Source organism: Hordeum vulgare, chromosome 6H, assembly GCF_904849725.1.
Source record: "Hordeum vulgare subsp. vulgare chromosome 6H, MorexV3_pseudomolecules_assembly, whole genome shotgun sequence".
NCBI lineage: Eukaryota > Viridiplantae > Streptophyta > Magnoliopsida > Poales > Poaceae > Hordeum > Hordeum vulgare.
The window spans coordinates 29565455-29586488 of NC_058523.1; the positions used below are offsets into that span (position 1 = coordinate 29565455).

The window sequence follows — 21034 nt, forward strand, 5'->3', positions numbered from 1 at the left end:
CGAAGAAGAGCGGCAAGCCTGTTGCCAATCCGTCGAAGAAACCCAAAGCTGGACCTAAGCCTGAAACAGAGTGCTTCTATTGCAAGGGTATGGGTCACTGGAAGCGCAATTGCCCCAAGTATCTGGCAGATAAGAAGGCGGGCAAAGAAAAATCAGGTATATTTGATATACATGTTATTCATGTGTACTTAACCGGCTCTCATAGTAGTGCCTGGGTATTTGATACCGGTTCTGTTGCTCACATTTGCAACTCGAAGCAGGAACTGCGGAATAGACGAAGGCTGGCGAAAGACGAAGTGACGATGCGCGTAGGAAACAGTTCCAAGGTTGATGCAATCGCCGTCGGCACAGTGTCACTTCAACTACCATCGGGATTAGTGATGAACTTAAATCATTGTTATTTAGTGCCTGCGTTGAGCATGAACATTATATCTGGATCTTGTTTATTGCGAGACGGTTACTCTTTTAAGTCTGAGAATAATGGTTGTTCTATTTCTATGAGTAACATCTTTTATGGTCATGCACCGAATGTGAGAGGATTGTTCATAATGAATCTTGATAGCGATACGCATATACATAACATTGAGACCAAAAGAGTTAGAGTAAACAATGATAGCGCCATATTTTTGTGGCACTGCCGCTTGGGTCATATTGGTGTAAAGCGCATGAAGAAACTCCATGCTGATGGACTTTTGGAGTCACTTGACTTTGATTCACTTGACACGTGCGAACCATGCCTCATGGGCAAGATGACTAAGACTCCGTTCTCTGGAACAATGGAGCGTGCAAGTGACTTGTTGGAAATCATACATACCGATGTGTGTGGTCCAATGAGCGTGGAGGCACGTGGCGGATATCGTTATTTTCTCACCTTCACTGACGATTTAAGTAGATATGGTTATGTCTACTTGATGAAGCACAAGTCTGAAACATTTGAAAAGTTCAAGCAATTTCAGAGTGAAGTGGAAAATCATTGTAACAAGAAGATCAAGTTCCTACGGTCTGATCGTGGGGGTGAATATCTGAGTTTCGAGTTTGGTACTCACTTAAGACAATGTGGAATTGTTTCGCAGTTAACACCGCCTGGAACACCACAGCGTAATGGTGTGTCCGAACGCCGTAATCGTACTTTGTTAGATGGTGCGATCTATGATGTCTCTTACTGATTTGCCGTTATCATTTTGGGGTTATGCATTAGAAACAGCTGCATTCACTTTAAATAGGGCACCATCGAAATCCGTTGAGACGACACCATACGAACTGTGGTATGGCAAAAGGCCAAAGTTGTCGTTTCTTAAAGTTTGGGGATGTGATGCTTATGTCAAAAAGCTTCAGCCTGAAAAGCTGGAACCCAAAGCGGAAAAGTGCGTCTTCATAGGTTACCCAAAAGAGACAGTTGGGTACACCTTCTATCTCAAATCCGAGGGCAAAGTGTTTGTTGCTAAGAACGGAACTTTTCTCGAGAAGGAGTTTCTCTCGAGAGAATTGAGTGGGAGGAAGATAGAACTTGACGAGGTTGTCGAACCTCTCATCCCTCTGGATGATGGCGCAGGGCAAGGGGAAACCTCTGTCGTTGCGACGCCGGTTGAGGAGGAAGTTAATGATGATGATCATGAAACTCCAGTTCAAGTTTCTGTTGAACCACGCAGGTCGACAAGATCACGCGCTGCTCCAGAGTGGTACGGTAATCCCGTCTTATCAATCATGTTGTTAGACAACAATGAACCTGCAAATTATGAAGAAGCAATGGTGGGCCCAGATTCCAACAAATGGCTAGAAGCCATGAAATCCGAGATAGGATCCATGTATGAGAACAAAGTGTGGACTTTGGAGATACTACCTGAGGGCCGCAAGGCTATTCAGAACAAATGGATCTTTAAGAAGAAGACGGACGCTGACGGTAATGTGACCGTTTATAAAGCTCGACTTGTGGCAAAGGGTTTTTCACAAGTTCCAGGAGTTGACTACGATGAGACTTTCTCACCCGTAGCGATGCTTAAGTCCGTCAGAATCATGTTAGCAATAGCTGCATTTTTCGATTATGAAATCTGGCAGATGGATGTCAAAACGGCGTTCCTTAACGGTTTCCTTAAGGAAGAGTTGTATATGATGCAACCCGAAGGTTTTGTCAATCCTAAAAATGCTGACAAGGTGTGCAAGCTCCAGCGATCCATTTATGGACTGGTGCAAGCATCTCGGAGTTGGAACAAACGCTTTGATGAGGTGATCAAAGCATTTGGGTTTATACAAGTGGTTGGAGAATCTTGTATTTACAAGAAAGTGAGTGGGAGCTCTGTGGCGTTTCTAATATTATATGTGGATGACATATTACTGATTGGAAACAACGTAGAGCTTTTGGACAGCATAAAAGGTTACTTGAATAAAAGTTTCTCTATGAAGGACCTAGGAGAAGCTGCTTACATACTAGGCATTAAGATCTATAGGGATAGATCAAAACGCCTGATAGGACTTTCACAAAGCACATACCTTGATAAAGTTTTGAAGAGGTTCAAAATGGAACAGTCCAAGAAGGGGTTCTTGCCAGTGTTACAAGGTACGAGATTGAGTAAGACTCAGTGCCCAGCAACTGATGAAGATAGAGAGCATATGCGCTCCGTCCCCTATGCTTCGGCCATAGGTTCTATCACGTATGCGATGCTGTGCACTAGACCGGATGTTAGCCTGGCCATAAGTATGGCAGGTAGGTTCCAGAGTAATCCAGGAGTGGATCACTGGACGGCGGTCAAGAATATCCTGAAGTACCTGAAAAGGACTAAGGAGATGTTTCTCGTGTATGGAGGTGACGAAGAGCTCGCCGTAAAAGGTTACGTCGATGCAAGCTTTGACACAGATCCGGACGACTCTAAGTCGCAAACCGGATACGTATTTATTCTTAATGGGGGTGCAGTAAGCTGGTGCAGTTCCAAGCAAAGCGTCGTAGCAGATTCTACATGTGAAGCAGAGTACATGGCTGCCTCGGAGGCGGCTAAGGAGGGTGTCTGGATGAAGCAGTTCATGACGGATCTTGGAGTGGTGCCAAGTGCACTGGATCCAATAACCTTGTTCTGTGACAACACTGGTGCCATTGCCTTAGCAAAGGAACCAAGGTTTCACAAGAAGACCAGACACATCAAACGACGCTTCAACCTCATCCGCGACTACGTCGAGGAGGAGGACGTAAATATATGCAAAGTGCACACGGATCTGAATGTAGCAGACCCGCTGACTAAACCTCTTCCACGGCCAAAACATGATCGACACCAGAACTGTATGGGTGTTAGATTTATTATAATGTAATTCACATGGTGATGTGAGGGCTATATTATTGACTCTAGTGCAAGTGGGAGACTGTTGGAATTATGCCCTAGAGGCAATAATAAATGTATAGTTATTATTATAATTCCTGTATCAAGATAATAGTTTATTATCCATGCTATAATTGTATTGAATGAAGACTCATTTACATGTGTGGATACATAGACAAAACACCGTCCCTAGCATGCCTCTAGTTGGCTAGCCAGTTGATCGATGATAGTCAGTGTCTTCTGATTATGAACAAGGTGTTGTTGCTTGATAACTGGATCACGTCATTGGGAGAATCACGTGATGGACTAGACCCAAACTAATAGACGTAGCATGTTGATCGTGTCATTTTGTTGCTACTGTTTTCTGCGTGTCAAGTATTTATTCCTATGACCATGAGATCATATAACTCACTGACACCGGAGGAATGCTTTGTGTGTATCAAACGTCGCAACGTAACTGGGTGACTATAAAGATGCTCTACAGGTATCTCCGAAGGTGTTAGTTGAGTTAGTATGGATCAAGACTGGGATTTGTCACTCCGTATGACGGAGAGGTATCTCGGGGCCCACTCGGTAATACAACATCACACACAAGCCTTGCAAGCAATGTAACTTAGTGTAAGATCTTCGTAGAATATGTAGGATCCAATATGGGCATCTAGGTCCCGCTATTGGATATTGGCCGAGGAGTCTCTCGGGTCATGTCTACATAGTTCTCGAACCCGCAGGGTCTGCACACTTAAGGTTCGACGTTGTTTTATGCGTATTTGAGTTATATGGTTGGTTACCGAATGTTGTTCGGAGTCCCGGATGAGATCACGGACGTCACGAGGGTTTCCGGAATGGTCCGGAAACGAAGATTGATATATAGGATGACCTCATTTGATTACCGGAAGGTTTTCGGAGTTACCGGGAATGTACCGGGAATGACGAATGGGTTCCGGGAGTTCACCGGGGGGGCAACCCACCCCGGGGAAGCCCATAGGCATTTGGGGAGCCATACCAGCCCTTAGTGGGCTGGTGGGACAGCCCACAAGTGCCCTATGCGCCAAGGATAAAAATCAAAGGAGAAAAGAAAAAAAAAGAGGGAGGAAGTGGGAAAGGGGAAGGACTCCCTCCCACCAAACCTAGTCCAACTCGGTTTGGGGGGGGAGAGTCCTCCCCCCTGGCTCGGCCGACCCCTTGGGGATCCCTTGGACCCCAAGGCAAGGTTCCCCTCCCTCCTCCTATATATATGGGGCTTTTAGGGCAGATTTGAGACGACTTTCTCACGGCTGCCCGACCACATACCTCCATAGTTTTTCCTCTAGATCGCGTTTCTGCCGAGCTCGGGCGGAGCCCTGCTGAGACGAGATCATCACCAACCTCCGGAGCGCCGTCACGCTGCCGGAGAACTCTTCTACCTCTCCGTCTCTCTTGCTGGATCAAGAAGGCCGAGATCATCGTCGAGCTGTACGTGTGCTGAACGCGGAGGTGCCGTCCGTTCGTTACTAGATCGTGGGACTGATCGCGGGATTGTTCGCGGGGCGGATCGAGGGACGTGAGGACGTTCCACTACATCAACCGCGTTCTCTAAACGCTTCTGCTGTTCGATCTACAAGGGTACGTAGATCACTCATCCCCTCTCGTAGATGGACATCACCATGATAGGTCTTCGTGCGCGTAGGAAATTTTTTGTTTCCCATGCGACGTTCCCCAACAAGATGATCATCACCATGATAGGTCATCGTGTGCGTAGGAATATTTTTGTTTCCCATGCTACGTTCCCCAAAAACTCTTTGGTCCAAGCTTACACTTTTTGGGGATCAGCACATTGACTTTCGCCAAGCAGCCCCAAGTACGTAAGTACGAGAACGCTGCCCTTCTCTTTGACCACTCCTCGTAGGAAGTGACTTCATTATCTTTTGTAGAAACGTTATTCAGGACATGACACGCAGTCAATATAGCCTCCCCACCATGCCTTGGATAAACCCGATATATCTAACATGGCGTTTACCAAATCAGTTAGAGTAAGGTTTTTCCGCTCGGCAACCCCGTTTGACTAGGGTGAATAGGGAGGCGTCCTCTCATGAATAATGATGTGTTCCGCACAAAAAGAATCAAACTCGTTTGAGAAGTACTCTCCACCACGATCAGACTGGACTCATTTAATTTTCTTTTTAAGTTGATTCTCAAGTTCTGCTTTAAAATTTTTAAAGTAGTGTAGAGCCTCATCTTTAGTATTTAACAGATACACATAGCAATATCTAGTGGAATCATCTATCAATGTCATGAAATATTTCTTTCCACCTTTAGTCAACACACCATTCATCTCACAAAGATCAGAATATATCAGTTCTAATGGTGTCAAGTGTCTCTCCTCTACAGCCTTGTGAGGCTTACGAGGTTACTTTTCTTGCACTCATGAATGGCACTTAGAACCTTTGGCTAAAGTGAAACTCTGGACTAAATTCAGTTTTGCTATCCGTGACATAACACCGAAACTTATGTGACAAAGACGTGAATGCCAAACTTCAGATTCATTAACACTCAAATGAATATTTTTCATGGCTTTATTACAAAAATTTGCAAGGGAAAGGCGGAACAAAACTCCACATTCATTACCTTTTCCAACAAAAAGTCCATATTTCGTAACAACTACTTTATTAGACTCGAAGACCAACTTAAACCCTTCTCTACATAGAAGGGAGCCACTAACGAGATTCTTCTTGATGGCGGGGATATGCTGCACGTTCTTCAGCTGCACGATCATTTCTGAAGTAAACTTCAGATCGACCGTGCCAACACCAAGAACAAAAGCACTCACGCCATTCCCATCAATACGGACCTTCGGCCTGTGACCTGGTAAGAAGAGAACAATGATATGTCAGCATACACATGAATATTTGCACCTGTGTCTACCCACCAATCGGTAGGTTGACAGCTAAAAATACAGTAAACAAATTACCGTATCCACATACACCACTTTCATTGTTGCTCATAATCATATTGGCAGACTTGGATTCCTGCCCTGGCTTCTTGTACTTGTTTGGGCAATTACTGGCCCAATGTTCCTCAGAACCACAATTGAAGCAGCCATCTCCCTTCTTGTTCTTCTTGAAGGTCTTCTTACCCTTCTTCTTAAAGTCGGTAGTCTGTTGGACAGAATTCTCCCCCTTATGCTTGTGGGAATTGATGTTCCTCTGATGTACCATGTTGGCAGTAGAAGGACCTTCGACATTTTTTCGTGCGAGTCCTTTGCTCTCGAGTTCTACTCAACACTCACATGGTCGATGAAATCCTCTATTAAGAATTCATGCCTCTCATATTTCAGAGTAGTAGCAAAGTTCCTCCAGAAACTAGGGAGCTTAGCAATTATACACCCCGCGACAAATTTGCCAAGTAAATTGCACTTCAGAACCTCAAGTTCTTTAGCAATGCATATTATCTCATGAGCTTGGTCCAGTACAAAACGGTTCTCAACCATTTCGTAATCATGGAATTGATCCATAACATACATCTCGCTCCCAGCATCAGTGGCCCTTAATTTAGATTCGAGCGTCTCCCACAACTCTTTGGCAACATGCATATGTAAATATGCATCAATCAGCTTATCTCCCGATCACGCTTATAACTACTCCAAGGAATAGGACGGTGGCCTCCGCGAACATCTTCTCCTGTTTAGAAGAGATCGTTCCCGTGGGAGTGACACCGGCTACCCAGAACACGTTCATAGCCGTGAGCCATAAGGTGGTTCTCGTTTGCCAACGCTTGAAATAAGTACCGTAAACTTATCCGGTTTTAGTGCAGCAGCAAAACCATTACTCAAAAAATTCCTACACACATTAGGTTTTTGGATTGTTGAGTAAATAGGCAATTTTCCGAGTAGATTAATCCATGGAATAATTACTAACATGGCATTGACTAGATTCATGACATACTGATCACGGAGCATACTAGCAAGTACTACGCATATAGCTAGTACTACTAGAGCAGAAATAAACAGGAGCACGATAAGCAGGTTATACCTTCCGATTGGCCACTTGGCTGTAGCAACAGCATTGGCGACGGCAGCATCCTCTGCCGCCTTCTTCTCGGCTTCGACCTTCTCGAGGAGGAGACGGTCGGCTTCACTTGGTGAAGCCATAGCGATGACGAGGACGACGCGGACGTAGACAAAGCAGACAGACGGAGGCGAGCAGTCACGTGATCGCTCCCAAAAAACCTAATCGCCCCTCTCCCGTACAGGAACCGAAGAGGTGGGGTTTCGGAGGCCTGCTCTTCCGTCGACCGTGTACGCGGTGAACGGGACGGAGTCACCGGCGGCAGCAGCAGCAAAGGAACGAGGGCGTGAGGCAGAGACGATCTGATCTCGTAACAGCTAGGGTTGGCGTTAGCCCTACTTATATAGGTGGCCGGGTGGAGAGACGTGGGCTGAACCCACGTCCGAGTCGGTAACAACCCACGATCCGACATGTCAGCTCGGCTCATACCCGCAACCCGCGCCGCGCCGCGTCGTGGCGTGGCGAGGCGAGGCGTGGCGCGAGGGTCTCTTCTCTTCTCACTCTCCAATAGCATGTAGAAGAGAGACCCTTATAAAGGGGTCCAACTTCTTCTCCACTAGCGGGGTGGAACTAAACATCCCACCAACATCTTGTCATGCCACCACCTACATGGGCCCTTGGAGATTTCTGAAATTCTCTTATAGGCCTAAAGCCCACCACTAATTTCAACAGACTCTCCCTTTTGGAAGAGCGTGACTTGAGCTTTAAATGCTTCCAAAACATTTTACAAATGGAAACTGGGAAACGGTAGAAATATTAAATTTTGGCATGATCTATGGACTCGTGATATTTCCTTGAAAGTTCAGTTCTGAGATTTGTTCTACATATGCAACCAACCTGATTGCACTATCTCTCAGGTGTGGGATGGGACGGAACTTAAACTCTCTTTTAGGAGATGTGTTGACAGGAATGGACTTGATAGGTGGAACCAATTGCTTGGTATTGTCCAAGATATTCCACTATGTGATAGCCCTGATGTCTCTATTTGGATGTTGGAAGCCAAAGGGATTTATTCTGTTAAATCTTTCTACAACGCTATTAATTTTGATGGTGTGGTTTCTACCATTGGTGATAAGATGTGGAAAATATTGTGTCCGCAAAATATTCATGTTTTTCTTTGGCCGAGTGTTCATAACAAAATCTTAACTAGAGAATATTCAGCTAAGCATAGAAACGCTGATGATCTTACCTGTTTATTTTGTAATGAAATGGAATCAATACACCATCTGTTCTTCATTTGTTCTTCGAGTGTGTTGTAGCTAAATGCATTTGGAAGATGATTTTTGGTTTCTTCCAAATGCCCATTATTTTCTGCTTTAAGGATGTGTGTGCTTTGTGGCACAAACATAAGGAAAAACGTGTCTTGAACTTGATTGTAGCTGCCTCCTTGTGGAGTGTCTGGAGACTGAGAAAGAAGGTTTTAAATTGCTGGCTATTGGATTTAGCGCCTGGCTTTTTCATTGAGCTATTTGAGGCTATACCTGGGCTATTTGAGGCTATAGCGGCAAGATTGTGAAGGAAAGCAAAATAGCTGGACACTGCAAAAATAACAATAGCGGCAACTATAGCTGATAATAGCCGGTAATTTAAAACCGTGTGAGAAATGAATTTTGTTTTCTGGGTCGTACATGGAAAAGTCTAGACTGCTTTCTTGTGAAACTTCAAAGTTTATTTTGTCAATGGGGAGTACTTTGTGATGCCATACAGGAGACGGTGCTCCGGCAATTCATCAACGAGCTGAACAAGTGTCGTGGTGAGCTACTCCGCATCGCTTGGAGATGATTCCGTAGACTGCTACAGAATTATGTTGCTAGCTAGCCTCTTCTGTTAGTCTTAAGTTTTAGCTGTGATGCTCGTTGAGCAGTGGATGTTTGGAGTACTTTTAATGGTGCTTAGCACTGTGCTGGGGACCTCCTTTGGTTGTACTAGCAAAAGAACTCGTGCGTTGCAACGAAAGAGAAAATAACACACGCTCTAAACGCAATATATTTTCACATGGCATCACATGTTAAAACCGGAGTTACGGTTTAAAAGATATGGATAATTTTGTTTTAGATAAAATTTGGATTGATTAACTGAAAAGTTATTGTTTTTTTGTTAAAATACGGAGTGCGGGTTGATTACTTGAAACATCAGGGGTTTTTCTGAACAATGAAAAAAGATTCGTTTTCTCACTTAAATCCGGACTGCGGGTTGATCTCAGGAAACGTCGGGGGCTTTTTTATAAAAGTGACACGACGAAACTTTTTCCTCACTTAAGAAAGGACTGCAGGTTGATTAATAGAAAACAAAGGGACTTTTTTGCAAAAATGCAACTACGGACGACCAGAGACCGTATTTGCTTTATTATTAGGAAAAGATTAAGTCTTAGAACTGCATTCTTTGTTTTTCTGTCTGCTTTGTCAATAAAAATAGGGTGGGTGGCTGGGGGTGGCCTTTTATTAAAAAAAACATACGTGTAGAATCTGTAAGTTAACCGGTGCGTATTAAGAAACTAGCTTGCTGTCAATTAAACAAGAGACGTACAATGTGATCTAGCTAGTCTCCGCCTCTCTTCACAGGCTGCTGCATCTCCATCATCTTCGGGCAGCCAGAGACTTGCAGCGTCTCTAGCTTCGCAACGGCCTCCAATCCACCAATTGACACAAGGTCCGGACAATCTCTGATATATAACTCCTTCAGAGATGTAAGGTTCGTCCTCCAAATGTCACCTGGAATGGATGTTATGCGCGAGCACTCAGACATCTCCAGCAAAACAAGTGACGAAAGGTTTTGCAGGCAGCTGGGAACCCATGCAGATATATCGCCACATTGGCCCAGTACAAGCCTCTGGAGCGTCGATGGCAGCACCAGTCCCCTGTGCCAGTCCAGATGTTGGCAATCATAAATCTCCAGGTCCTTGAGACAAAGAAAACTTCCGAATCTTTCTCCGGGTAGCGAGAGCAACTCGTCGCAGTGTGCAATATAAATCCTCTCAACGACAGGCAGGCATTCTTGGGTTAGGAGGTCATCAAGGGTTGACAGTTTAGTGCAGCCGCTAATGGCTAGCACTGTAAGGGACAAGAACGATGTAATACTATTGGCGCTGCACCCGCAATTTGATAAGTTAGTGAAGACCGCTGGTCTCACAGATGTAAGAGACTCGCACCTTGCAATGCTCAAACTCATTAGGGCTGGAAGATGTTGTAGGTGTATGGACGTGTGACGGGAATAATATAGGAAGAAGCTAGTGAGGGAGCAGCACTCAATATTGTCTGCTAGATTCCCAGAATAACCCAGCACAAGCTTCTTGAGTGAAGGCGCCACCAAACTTTGGGAACAGATATTTGGGCAATGAACCACCTCCATTTCTTCAAGGCAATGGAACTCCACAAATCTTTCAGTTGGTACCGATATTAAGCTCTCACAATTTTTTACTAGTATTTTCTTGATGGCTGGTATAGAAGCTGGATGTAGAAAATGCTCAAGGCTTGATAACTTGTGGCAATCTGAAATTGTTAGGTCCATCAGGGAAGTGAAAATACCAACATTGGCAAGTGATGCTAAGCCTGACAATTTTTGTGGCTGAAACCAGCTTGGTAGAGACACATGTGGATAATCCCGGAGTTGCAAAGATTTTAGACCAGTGGGAGGTTGTAAAAGTTGAAGTGATTCTGTCCCATTGTTCTGTTGAATCGTCATTGAAGACCGGTGCACTTTTAGACCGTGAAGATATCTCTTTTTTTGTTCAGCTTCTAGTGCATCGCAGTTTGGTTGATACTCTAGATAATATCGAAATCCACATAATTCAAGTCCCCTCAAGCTGGTCAACTTATCAAAGTCACTGGGTAAGCTTTCTATCTTGCATTCCCCAATATAAAGAATCTGCAAATTATAGAGGCAATAGAACATTGGAGGAAGGCTCTTCAAAAGAGAAGCTCTTGAGATTTCAAGGTACCGAAGATGCTTCAAGTTGCAAATACTACCCAATAACCCAGTTGTAGAGGCACAAATAATCACGCGCATACGCCCAAGTTCAGTACACCATTGATCCATTACAGGTGCTACAACTTTATCTTCCAAGGGCATGTTGCAAATCAGGGTACGCAGCTTCTCATGCTTGCATAGGCTGAACAACTTCGAATAGTCAAACTTTGGGTTAGCGAGTATTGATAGGTGACGAACATTCTTAGGAATTTTTTGGAAATCTTTCACATTTTTTAGTATGAAGCAATCACTCTTTGAAACCATTTGGACCATGTCATGAAGCAAGTCATGGATTACATATGCTCCATGTACTTTCTGAAAGAATGATCGACTTACAAGATCTTCAAAGTACTGACCAGCAATATCCTGAATTGGAATGTCCCCCTGAGGTTCCACAAAGCCTTCTGCTACCCAAATTTCAGCTAAATAACCCTTCTCAAATTCATGATCTTTAGGGTACACACCACAGAATGAGTAACATCTCTTTAGGTGGAATGGTAAGTACATGTAGCTCAACCGAAGGGCTGGCAAAATATCTTCCTCCTCTTGCCTTAACTCCCACAATTCACTCTCTAGAACATTGTTCCAATATGTTGTGGAACGGTTCGTCCTTAACATACGTCCAAGAGTTTTTGCAGCTAAAGGAGAACCCTTCAGCTTAGGAAGTATGCCTCTACCAATTTTCTCTAACTCATGATCATTGCTAAACCTCTCAGATCCAAACATGCATAGTTTGAAGATATTCCAAAGGACATCATCCTGCAAGCCATTTAATTTCAGTGCCTCCATTGTGCGCACTCCATCAGCAACCTTTTGAGACCTAGTGGTAACCAACATCATACTTCCCTTCCTCACATTTTTTAAAGGTGCACAAAATCTCTTCCAAGATTGTCCATTCTCCTTGAAGGCATCGTCCCACAAGTCATCAAGGACAATAAGTAACTTTTCCTGGCAAACAATTTTATGAAGAGCATGTTGAAGAGAATCCAACTGGCCAGTTCTTTCCTCTCCAGAAATGGATTGCAAGGCTTCTTTAGTTAACCTCTTGACGTCAAAGTTATCTGAGACAGAAAGCCAAATTCTATTTTTGAAGTGTGGCTTCACTTGTTGGTAGATATGTTGAGCAATAGTGGTTTTTCCAACACCCCCAATTCCAACTATTGGCAAGACAGCAAGATCATTTTCTTGTTCATTACAAACATGGTTGATTGTTGCCGATGTTCTTTTTGATGAATTGATTGTGTGGCATTCTCTCTTCCGTTTGGAATGAGCTTTTGTCGTACTATCATCTTCTCTTACAACTAGCAATTCTGTCACCTGATTCAACTCCTGATCACGGCCAAATATTGTTGTCTCCATGGGAAAAGAACTAGTCTCTGGCCTGACTGATTTGTCAAAACATGGTGTCACTTCACGCAAACCCATCTTCTCGAGCAGATTAGAAAGATTCTCCAGCCTTTCCTGGACGTCTTTCACTTTGTTGAAACTGCCCTGAATGGCACGGTTAAAGAAATCAATAAAAGGAGATTGGCTTGCAATGCCCTCCACCGTCAGTTTCCGCTCATACCACCTGAACTCATCAAGAATGTCTTCCGCGTCATACACTGCATCAGTGAATTTTGGAAGCAGCTCAGCAACAAAGTGTTTGTGGCTCCACCACTCTGCTTGATCAATGAGGTTGTACATTGCCGGAAGAGTATCACTGAGATACTGTAGGCTACTCTGCAAGTGCAGTACTTCATCCTGAAGATTTTGCTCTTGTTTACCACTCCATCGAGAATGCAGAGAGGAAATAGAAGACCTAGCCCACTGAAATAAATTGACACATTCGTTGATGCCACTGATGACTCCCATAGTACCCGATATACTCATGATGAATGGAGTCTGAAACTCTCAGGATTTCTTTTCTATCCTGTTGACCAACAATAGACATGGTGAGCATTATAGAAGAATACTTTGTGGTCAGAGAGTCAGAGTAACATTCACTGTGTAATTAACACTAATGTCTGTATGAGAGAATGAAGAATACTAACTGGATAACGACGATCTCAAAAGAATAATAAATCGAAATTGAATATAGTATTTTTTAAATATATTTCCTCCAGAGAACCACCTCATCTCACGGCATTGGATTTGTGAGGGCTTGTTTGGACTGCGTGCAGGAAGGGCTTGCCTAACCTGGAGCTTGCGGCGGACTGGCCAATCAACTTGGTTAATTACCGGCTCGCCACGAGATCGATCCTTCGTGGACAACTAAGAAGGAGCAGCCACCGGGATGACCTCAATGAATCTCCGGTGTAGCTGTTCATGAAGCATAATCTTCATATGTATGTAGCTGTTAAACATAACAGTCCTTAACGTATACGGCAGGAGGATCTACCACAATCGAAGGAAGAGATACTTTTAAGACAGGATAGATACTCGTATAATCTTTTATCTTCCCTTATCTCTTGTTTCCTTCTCCTTCAAGTTGTACTTCTAGAATCTCTCCCAACAACATGTACGCGTATTAGGGCTGGCACCCCATCTATTTAACATGCATCACGTCGGCCAGGAAGGCTAAGACGTTTTCCGCATTATCGCACATGGTATATAGAGCAATCTTCCTCCATCAATCTAGCTAATCCATCACCACCCAAAGTGCGCAGCAGCCATTTCTTCCTCCACCTCCCACCAGCTGATGCTCAGTGGTGGAGTCCCGGAGAAGCTCTCCCGCACCAACTACGTTCTGTGGCGAACACAGATCACGCCGCAGCTGCGGGAGCCGGCGTCTTCCACTACGTCGATGGCATGCCGTCCGAACCGGCCAAAGTACTGGTCACCAAAGTGACCGCCGAGAAGGAGACCTTTGAGCCGAATCCCCTTCATCCAACCTGGGTGAGGCAGGACCAGCTGGTCCTCGGATACCTGCTCCAAAGCTCTCCAAGGAGGTGCTCGTCATGGTGACTAAGATCACCACGGTGCAAGAACTCTGGGTGGCACTGGCGAGGATGTTCTCCTTGCAGTCACTCAGCCGCGTCAACAACATCCGCACTGCGCTGAGCAACGCGCAGAAGGAAAATCAATCGGTGGCCTCCTACTTCGCCTCCATGCGAGGCTCTGCCAATGAACTCGCAGCGGCCGTCAAGGCCATCCAGGATGACGAGCTCATGTCCTAGATCATCCACGGGCTGCACCAAGATTACCAGCCCCTGGTTTGCGCTTTGGACGCCCGCGTCACTCCGGTAACCCTCGACGAGCTCTTCGCTATGCTTAGCAATTTGGACCACCGCATGGCACAGTACCAAAGCTCTGGTGCGGCTTCAAGTCGTCGGCCAACTCTGCCTCCAGAGGCTGCGGCGGCGGCTCTCGCTCACGTGTCTCTTTCCGTGGAAAGGGACGTCGCGGTGGTGGCTCTCCTCGTGGCAACCCCAAAGGACGCCGCGGTGGTGGCCCCAACAGATCCCGTCAGGACATGCCTCGCTGCCAAACCTGTGGCAAGCCTGGTCATACGGCGAAGGACTGCTGGTACCGCTACGAGGAGGATGAAGACTCCTCACAAGATGAAGAAAAGGTTGCCACGGCGGCTGATGGCTCCTATGACGTCGACACAAATTGGTATGTCGACAGCGGCGCCACCAACCACATTACCAACGAGCTTGAGAAGGTCACCATGAAGGAGAAATATCGTGGCAAGGACCAAATCCACACAGCCAATGGTGAAGGCATGGGTATACGTCACATTGGCCATTCAATTTTTAATACCCCTAGTCCAAAAATTCACCTTAAAAGAATTTTACATGTTCCTCGTGCCCACAAAAATCTTCTTTCCGTTCATAGAATTGCTATCGACAATCATGTTTTTCTCGTGTTTCATCCTTATTTCTTTTTGATTAAGGATCAGGCAGCGAAGAAAATTCTCTATCGCGGTAGATGTGTTCGAGGCCTCTATCCGTTGATTCCGGAGTTTCGAAGATTCAATAAGCAAGCTTGTGGTGCTATCAAGCTTTCGTCCACACGATGGCACGATGGTTTAGGACATGCCTCCTTTTCTTTGGTTGAAAACTGCTTAGGAAAAATAAGCTCCCGTTTGTTGGTGAGCGCGATGTTGCAACTATTTGTCATTCCTATCAATGTGTTAAGAGTCATCGGATACCTTATCCCATATCTACTAGTGTCTCTATCAAGCCTTTGAAATTAATTTTTTCTGATGTGTGGGGTCCTGCTCCCTCCTGTGTCGGTAGACACACGTATTATGTGAGTTTTATAGATGACTATAGTAAATTCTCATGGATCTATCTTCTTAAGAAAATGTCCGATGTGTTTCAAGTTTTTCAAAACTTTCAAGCACTCGTCGAAAGAAAGTTGGACAGTAAGATCAGAGTTGTTCAATCTGATTGGGGAGGGGAATATGAGAAGCTCAATTCCTTCTTCCAACATCTAGGCATATCTCATCATGTGTCTTGTCCACATGCTCACCAACAAAACGGGTCAGCCGAACTTAAGCATAGACATATAGTTGAAGTCGGTTTAGCTCTCCTAGCAGGAGCCTCCATGCCTCTCAAATTTTGGGATGAGGCCTTTCTTACAGCCATTCACATCATAAACATGTTACCTAGTCGTGTCATCCAAAATGAAACACCCATGGAATGTCTCCTCCAAGTCAAACCTGACTACACTTCCCTCCGTGTTTTTGGTTGTGCCTGTTGGCCCATTCTTCGTCCTTACAACAATCGCAAGCTCATGTTTCGATCCAAGCAATGTGCTTTTCTTGGGTATAGTGCTCAACACAAAGTTGTCAAGTGTCTTGACATCTCTGCTCGTCGTGTGTACACCTCTCGCGATGTTGTCTTGGATGAGACCAAATTCCCTTTCGCGGATCTTCATCCTAATGTCGGCGCCCTCTTACGGAAAGAAATCTTACTTCTACCATCTCATCCATCCGGCTATGATCAAGGGGGCATTAATAATTGTGATGATCATATGTTGGCTAACCCTGTTAACAACCTTCATGAGTCTTGTGATGATGCAGAAAACAGCAGTACAAAAACTGCAGCATATGGCGAAGAGAATGATGCAACAGGGCAGTATTTCATGTGTCCTCGCCTGGGAGACAAATCTCCCTCGGGAGTTGTTCAGGAGCTGCAGTGCAGCCGAACTCCTTCGGGATCCTCGCCTGGCAGCGAATCTGCTGCGACAGGCGCACACGGGCATGCGGGCGCAAGCGACTCCGCGCCCGCCACGCGGCACCCCCCGGCAGGCTGCGGTGCCCCTCCTCATGCGCACGAATCGCCACTCGCCAGATGGCAGGCTGGTGCTGGCTCGAGCCGCGCACGGTTTGCAGCCCAGCCGCGGGTGTACAAGCCGCCCGCAGCGATTCGCCAGACCGATGACATACCCAGGCAATCATCGGGCCATGATGACACGCCCCTGCCTGGATCTTCTATGGCCCAAACACCCTTTGCGCAACAGCCGGAAGCCGTGGAAGATCCGACCCCGACAGCAAACGCATCAGCCGCGGCCGACACAACATGTGGCGCGGTTGATGGATCCGCCTTGGGATCGGGAGAGGATCAACCTAGCTCGGGCTCAGGATCTTCTACACCGGCGGTCTCTACAGAAGCCCCGGTGATTGCTACTGTGCATGGTACACGGCTACAACAAAGGGTAATTAAACCCGTTGATTACAAACATGTTACAAAATATGTACTCGTGTGTTCGATAGGTGAACTAGAAGAACCCAATACTCTTGAAGAGGCTCTTGGCAATGAAAGTTGGATAAAGGCAATGCATGATGAACTCATGGCGCTTAGGAAAAACAAGACATGGCATCTGGTTCTCCCATAACAAGGTAAAAATCTTATTGATTGTAAGTGGGTCTTCAGGATAAAAAGGAAAGCTGATGGAACCATTGATCGCTACAAGGCCAGACCTGTTGCAAAAGGTTTTAAACAACGGTATGGTACTGACTATGAGGACATGTTTAGTCTAGTTGTTAAAGATGCCACCATCCATCTTGTTTTGTCTATTGCTGTGTCCTGGGGATGGAGTCTACGACAGCTAGATGTGCAAAACACATTCCTACATGGTGTTTTTGAGGAAGAGGTTTACATGAAACAACCTCGTGGGTTTGAAAATGCACATGCACCTTCTCATGTGTGCAAACTTGACAGAGCCTTGTATGGACTAAAACAGGCTCCAAGAGCATCGTATTCTTGTCTCAGTAAAAATATGCAAGCACTTGGCTTTGTTCCTTCAAAGTCCGACACTTCTTTATTCATTTATAACTTGTCATATACATCCATATTTGTTCTCATATATGTTGATGATATCACTGTGACAAGCTCATCTAATGAAGCCATAACAGGACTGTTGAAAGACTTGAGTGTTGAATTTGCTCTCAGGGACTTAGGGGATCTACACTACTTTCTTGGGATTGAGGTCAAGCGGCACAAGGATGGTCTTCACCTCTCTCAAGCTAAGTATGCAACAGATCTAGTAAAAAAGGCTGGTTTGCAAAGTTGTAAACTTGCACCCACTCCTTTATCTAGCACAAAAAAATTGTCGCTTGTTGAAGGAGAACTTCTAAAGTCAGAAGACAGCACAAAATATAGAACCTTAGTAGGTGCACTTCAGTATTTGACACTCACCAGACCAGACATTTCATTTGCTGTTAACAAAGTCTGTTAGTTCTTTCATGCACCCACTACAGTTTACTTCACTGCTGCCAAACGTATAGTAAGATATGTGAAAAATACCTTGAGCATTGGCCTAAATTTCAGCAAGTCATCCTCTACACTTGTAAGTGCCTTTTCTGACTCAGACTGGGCAGGATACCTCGATGATAGATGCTCAATTGGTGGTTTTGCAGTTTTCTTTGGACCTAACTTGATATCTTGGTGTGCAAGAAAGCAAGCCACCATTTCTAGGTTCAGCACAGAAGAGAATACAAGGCAATGTTCAATGCAACAACAGAGATCATATGAGTGCAGTCCATTTTGAAGGAACTAGACATGAGAAGCACTAAAGCTCCATGCTTATGGTGTGATAATCCAGGTGCGACCTATCTATCGGCAAATCCAGTCTTCCATGCTAGAACCAATCACATTGAGATAGATTTCCACTTTATCCGAGAAAGAGTTGCGAATAATAGACATTCGGTTCATTCACTCCAAAGACCAGGTTGCGGATGGTTTTACCAAGGCTCTATCCACAAGGAGTTTTGAAGACTTTAAGCATAATCTCAACTTGATGAAGTTGTGATTAAGGAAGGGTGTTAAACATAACAGTCCTTGGCGTATACGGCAGGAGGATCTACCACAATCAAGGAGGAGGAGTTAGACAGGATAAATACTCATGTAATCTTTTATCTTCTCTTATCTCTTGTTTCCTTCTTCAAGTTGTACTCCTAGAATCTCTTCCAACATCATGTACGTGTACTAGGGCTTGAACCCCATCTATTTAACATGCATCACGTCGGCTAGGAAGGCTAAGACGTTTTCCGCATTGTCGCACAGTAGCCACGGGTACATATGCATGTAGCTGTTCATGAAGCATCATTTTACTAAAGTGTCAAATGTATATGTTCTCTTATAATCCAGGGGCCTGATCGCAAGGCTGCGTATGATTCTTGGAAAATGTGATCACAAGGAACATGGAAAAAGCTTATGTCTCTTAATGAACATCTTTCTATTTGCATTGTACTTTGATTAATTATTTTACTATCACTAGTAGAAAAAAGGCCTTTAGCCTCGGTTTGTTTGGGCTATTAGTCCCGGTTCAGGAACCGGGACTAATCATCCCGGACTAATGCTAGCCCCAGTTCGGCCCCGAACCTTGGCTAATGGCCCTCCACGTGGCGGGGCTGGGAGCGAGGGGGAGGGAGGACCTTTAGTCCGAGTTCTAGTTACGAACCGGGACTAAAGGATCCGTTTGTTTATTTTGTTTGTTTGACCCGAAAAGGTAGATTTTTTTTAAAAAAAATCAACTTTTATTTTTGAATATTTTTTGATTTGTTTTTATGTTTTATTTCAATTTTCCACTCTTTGAATTATTTGACAATTTAATCTCTAATCACCCATCCTCACTGCTCTAGCACGCTTAACTTTCTCGTTCTATCGCCCCTAGTTGTCAAGTCTGCACTTGTTGTTTTTCTAACAATAGTAAGCTATTAATCCTAAACAACCTGGTGTCTTGATGTCATGTCACATGATTTATTTTTTTGAATTAAAACAATTATTAAAATAAACTATCTATGAAATAATAATAGTGAATTTCAATGAAAACAACCTAATATTTTTAAATAAAATATTTTTTTTCTTATTTTTCTGGAAATAACTTCTTTTGGAAATAACTTTTTTTCATTTAGAATTTTGAGCATCTGAGAAAACTCTACCGGGCAAGCCCGGGTGAAATCGAGTCCCAATGTTTCTCTAGTTTTTTTTATATATTAAACTTTTTTTTCGATGTCGTATGCAAAAGTTATGACCGTTTAATTTTTTTTCCTATTTGGAAAAACGGTCAAAATTCATATCTCAAAATTTGTATACCAACTAGGCACTAAAACCTAACTACATCTCAAATGATTTTATTTTTTGAAGATTTTATCATTTTTTTATTTTCTACAAAACTAAAAAAGACGGTCCACCCACGGGGGTAGAGTTTGAAAATTTCAGAATCCCCCTTTAGCCAAGAGTCCAATCATACCCGTCGACTACATTTGCTAGCACCGTCCCCGCCAGAGTCACAATTAAGGTTAACCAAGCTAGAGTTAACCCTTTCTAACTTTATTTGCTATGTTGAGCTAAATGACCCTGAAATTAAAAAGCCCGACAAATGAACTCTGAAAAGGTTGAAACTTGGCATGGTATCATCATTTCACCCACATAGCTTGTGCTAAAAAGTTGATAGGGTTACGACAAAAACTGGATGCACTTCGTGTACAAAATGGACAATCTCTTTCGAAGTATCAGCGTTTCGAACGAAAACTCATCTCTTGCAAAGGGATTTCAATTTTTTTAAACTTATTTGAACTTCATACTTTTTGTGTGTTCAAAATACACCATTCAAAGCCACATCATAAATTTTGAACATTTTCTGACTTCATTTGGTATTTTTCATGCATTTTCTTTTTTTTGAGTTAATTGACCCTGAAATTGAAAAGCACTACAAATGAACTTTGAAAAGGTTGAAAGTTGGCATGGTATCATCATTTCACCCACATGGCATGTGCTAAAAAGTTGAGAGAGTTACAACAAAAACTGGATGCACTTCGTGTACAAACTGGATCATCCTTCGAAGTATCAAGGATTCCGACGAAAACCCATCTGCTACAAAGGCATTTTATTAAAATTATTTTAACTCCAGACTTTTTATGCATTCAATATGCACCATACTATAACATGTCAAAATCTACAGAAAGAACTAACTAAAAATAATAAAAAGCAACAATTAATTGACTAAAACAACTATATAAGCAAAACCATATTTTTTAAATTAAAATCCTAATTTAAATTATTCTAAAATAACCAAATAAATCTTACTGTGACAACAATCTTACAGATGACTAGGAGAAAAAAGAATTAAATTTAAAACTATTTGCAAACTAAAGTTATTCACAATTTGGCTTTGAAGCAAATTTGAACAAATTCAAATTTAAACCATTCAAATTTGAAAACTAATTGCACAAACAGAAACTAGACAAAATTTTGAATCTAATGCAAAAAGAATCACTCAAAAAAT

At 43.7% G+C, this 21034-nt stretch overlaps 1 protein-coding gene across 1 annotated transcript; it reads right to left on the minus strand.

Moving 5' to 3' along the window:
* Window positions 1-9786: 9786 nt before the first annotated feature.
* LOC123405088 (disease resistance protein RGA2-like) lies at window positions 9787-13220 on the minus strand. Its single transcript, XM_045098927.1, has one exon. The coding sequence runs from the start codon at window positions 13184-13186 to the stop codon at window positions 9887-9889; it is 3300 nt and encodes a 1099-aa protein (XP_044954862.1). The 5' UTR covers window positions 13187-13220; the 3' UTR covers window positions 9787-9886.
* Window positions 13221-21034: the final 7814 nt, after the last annotated feature.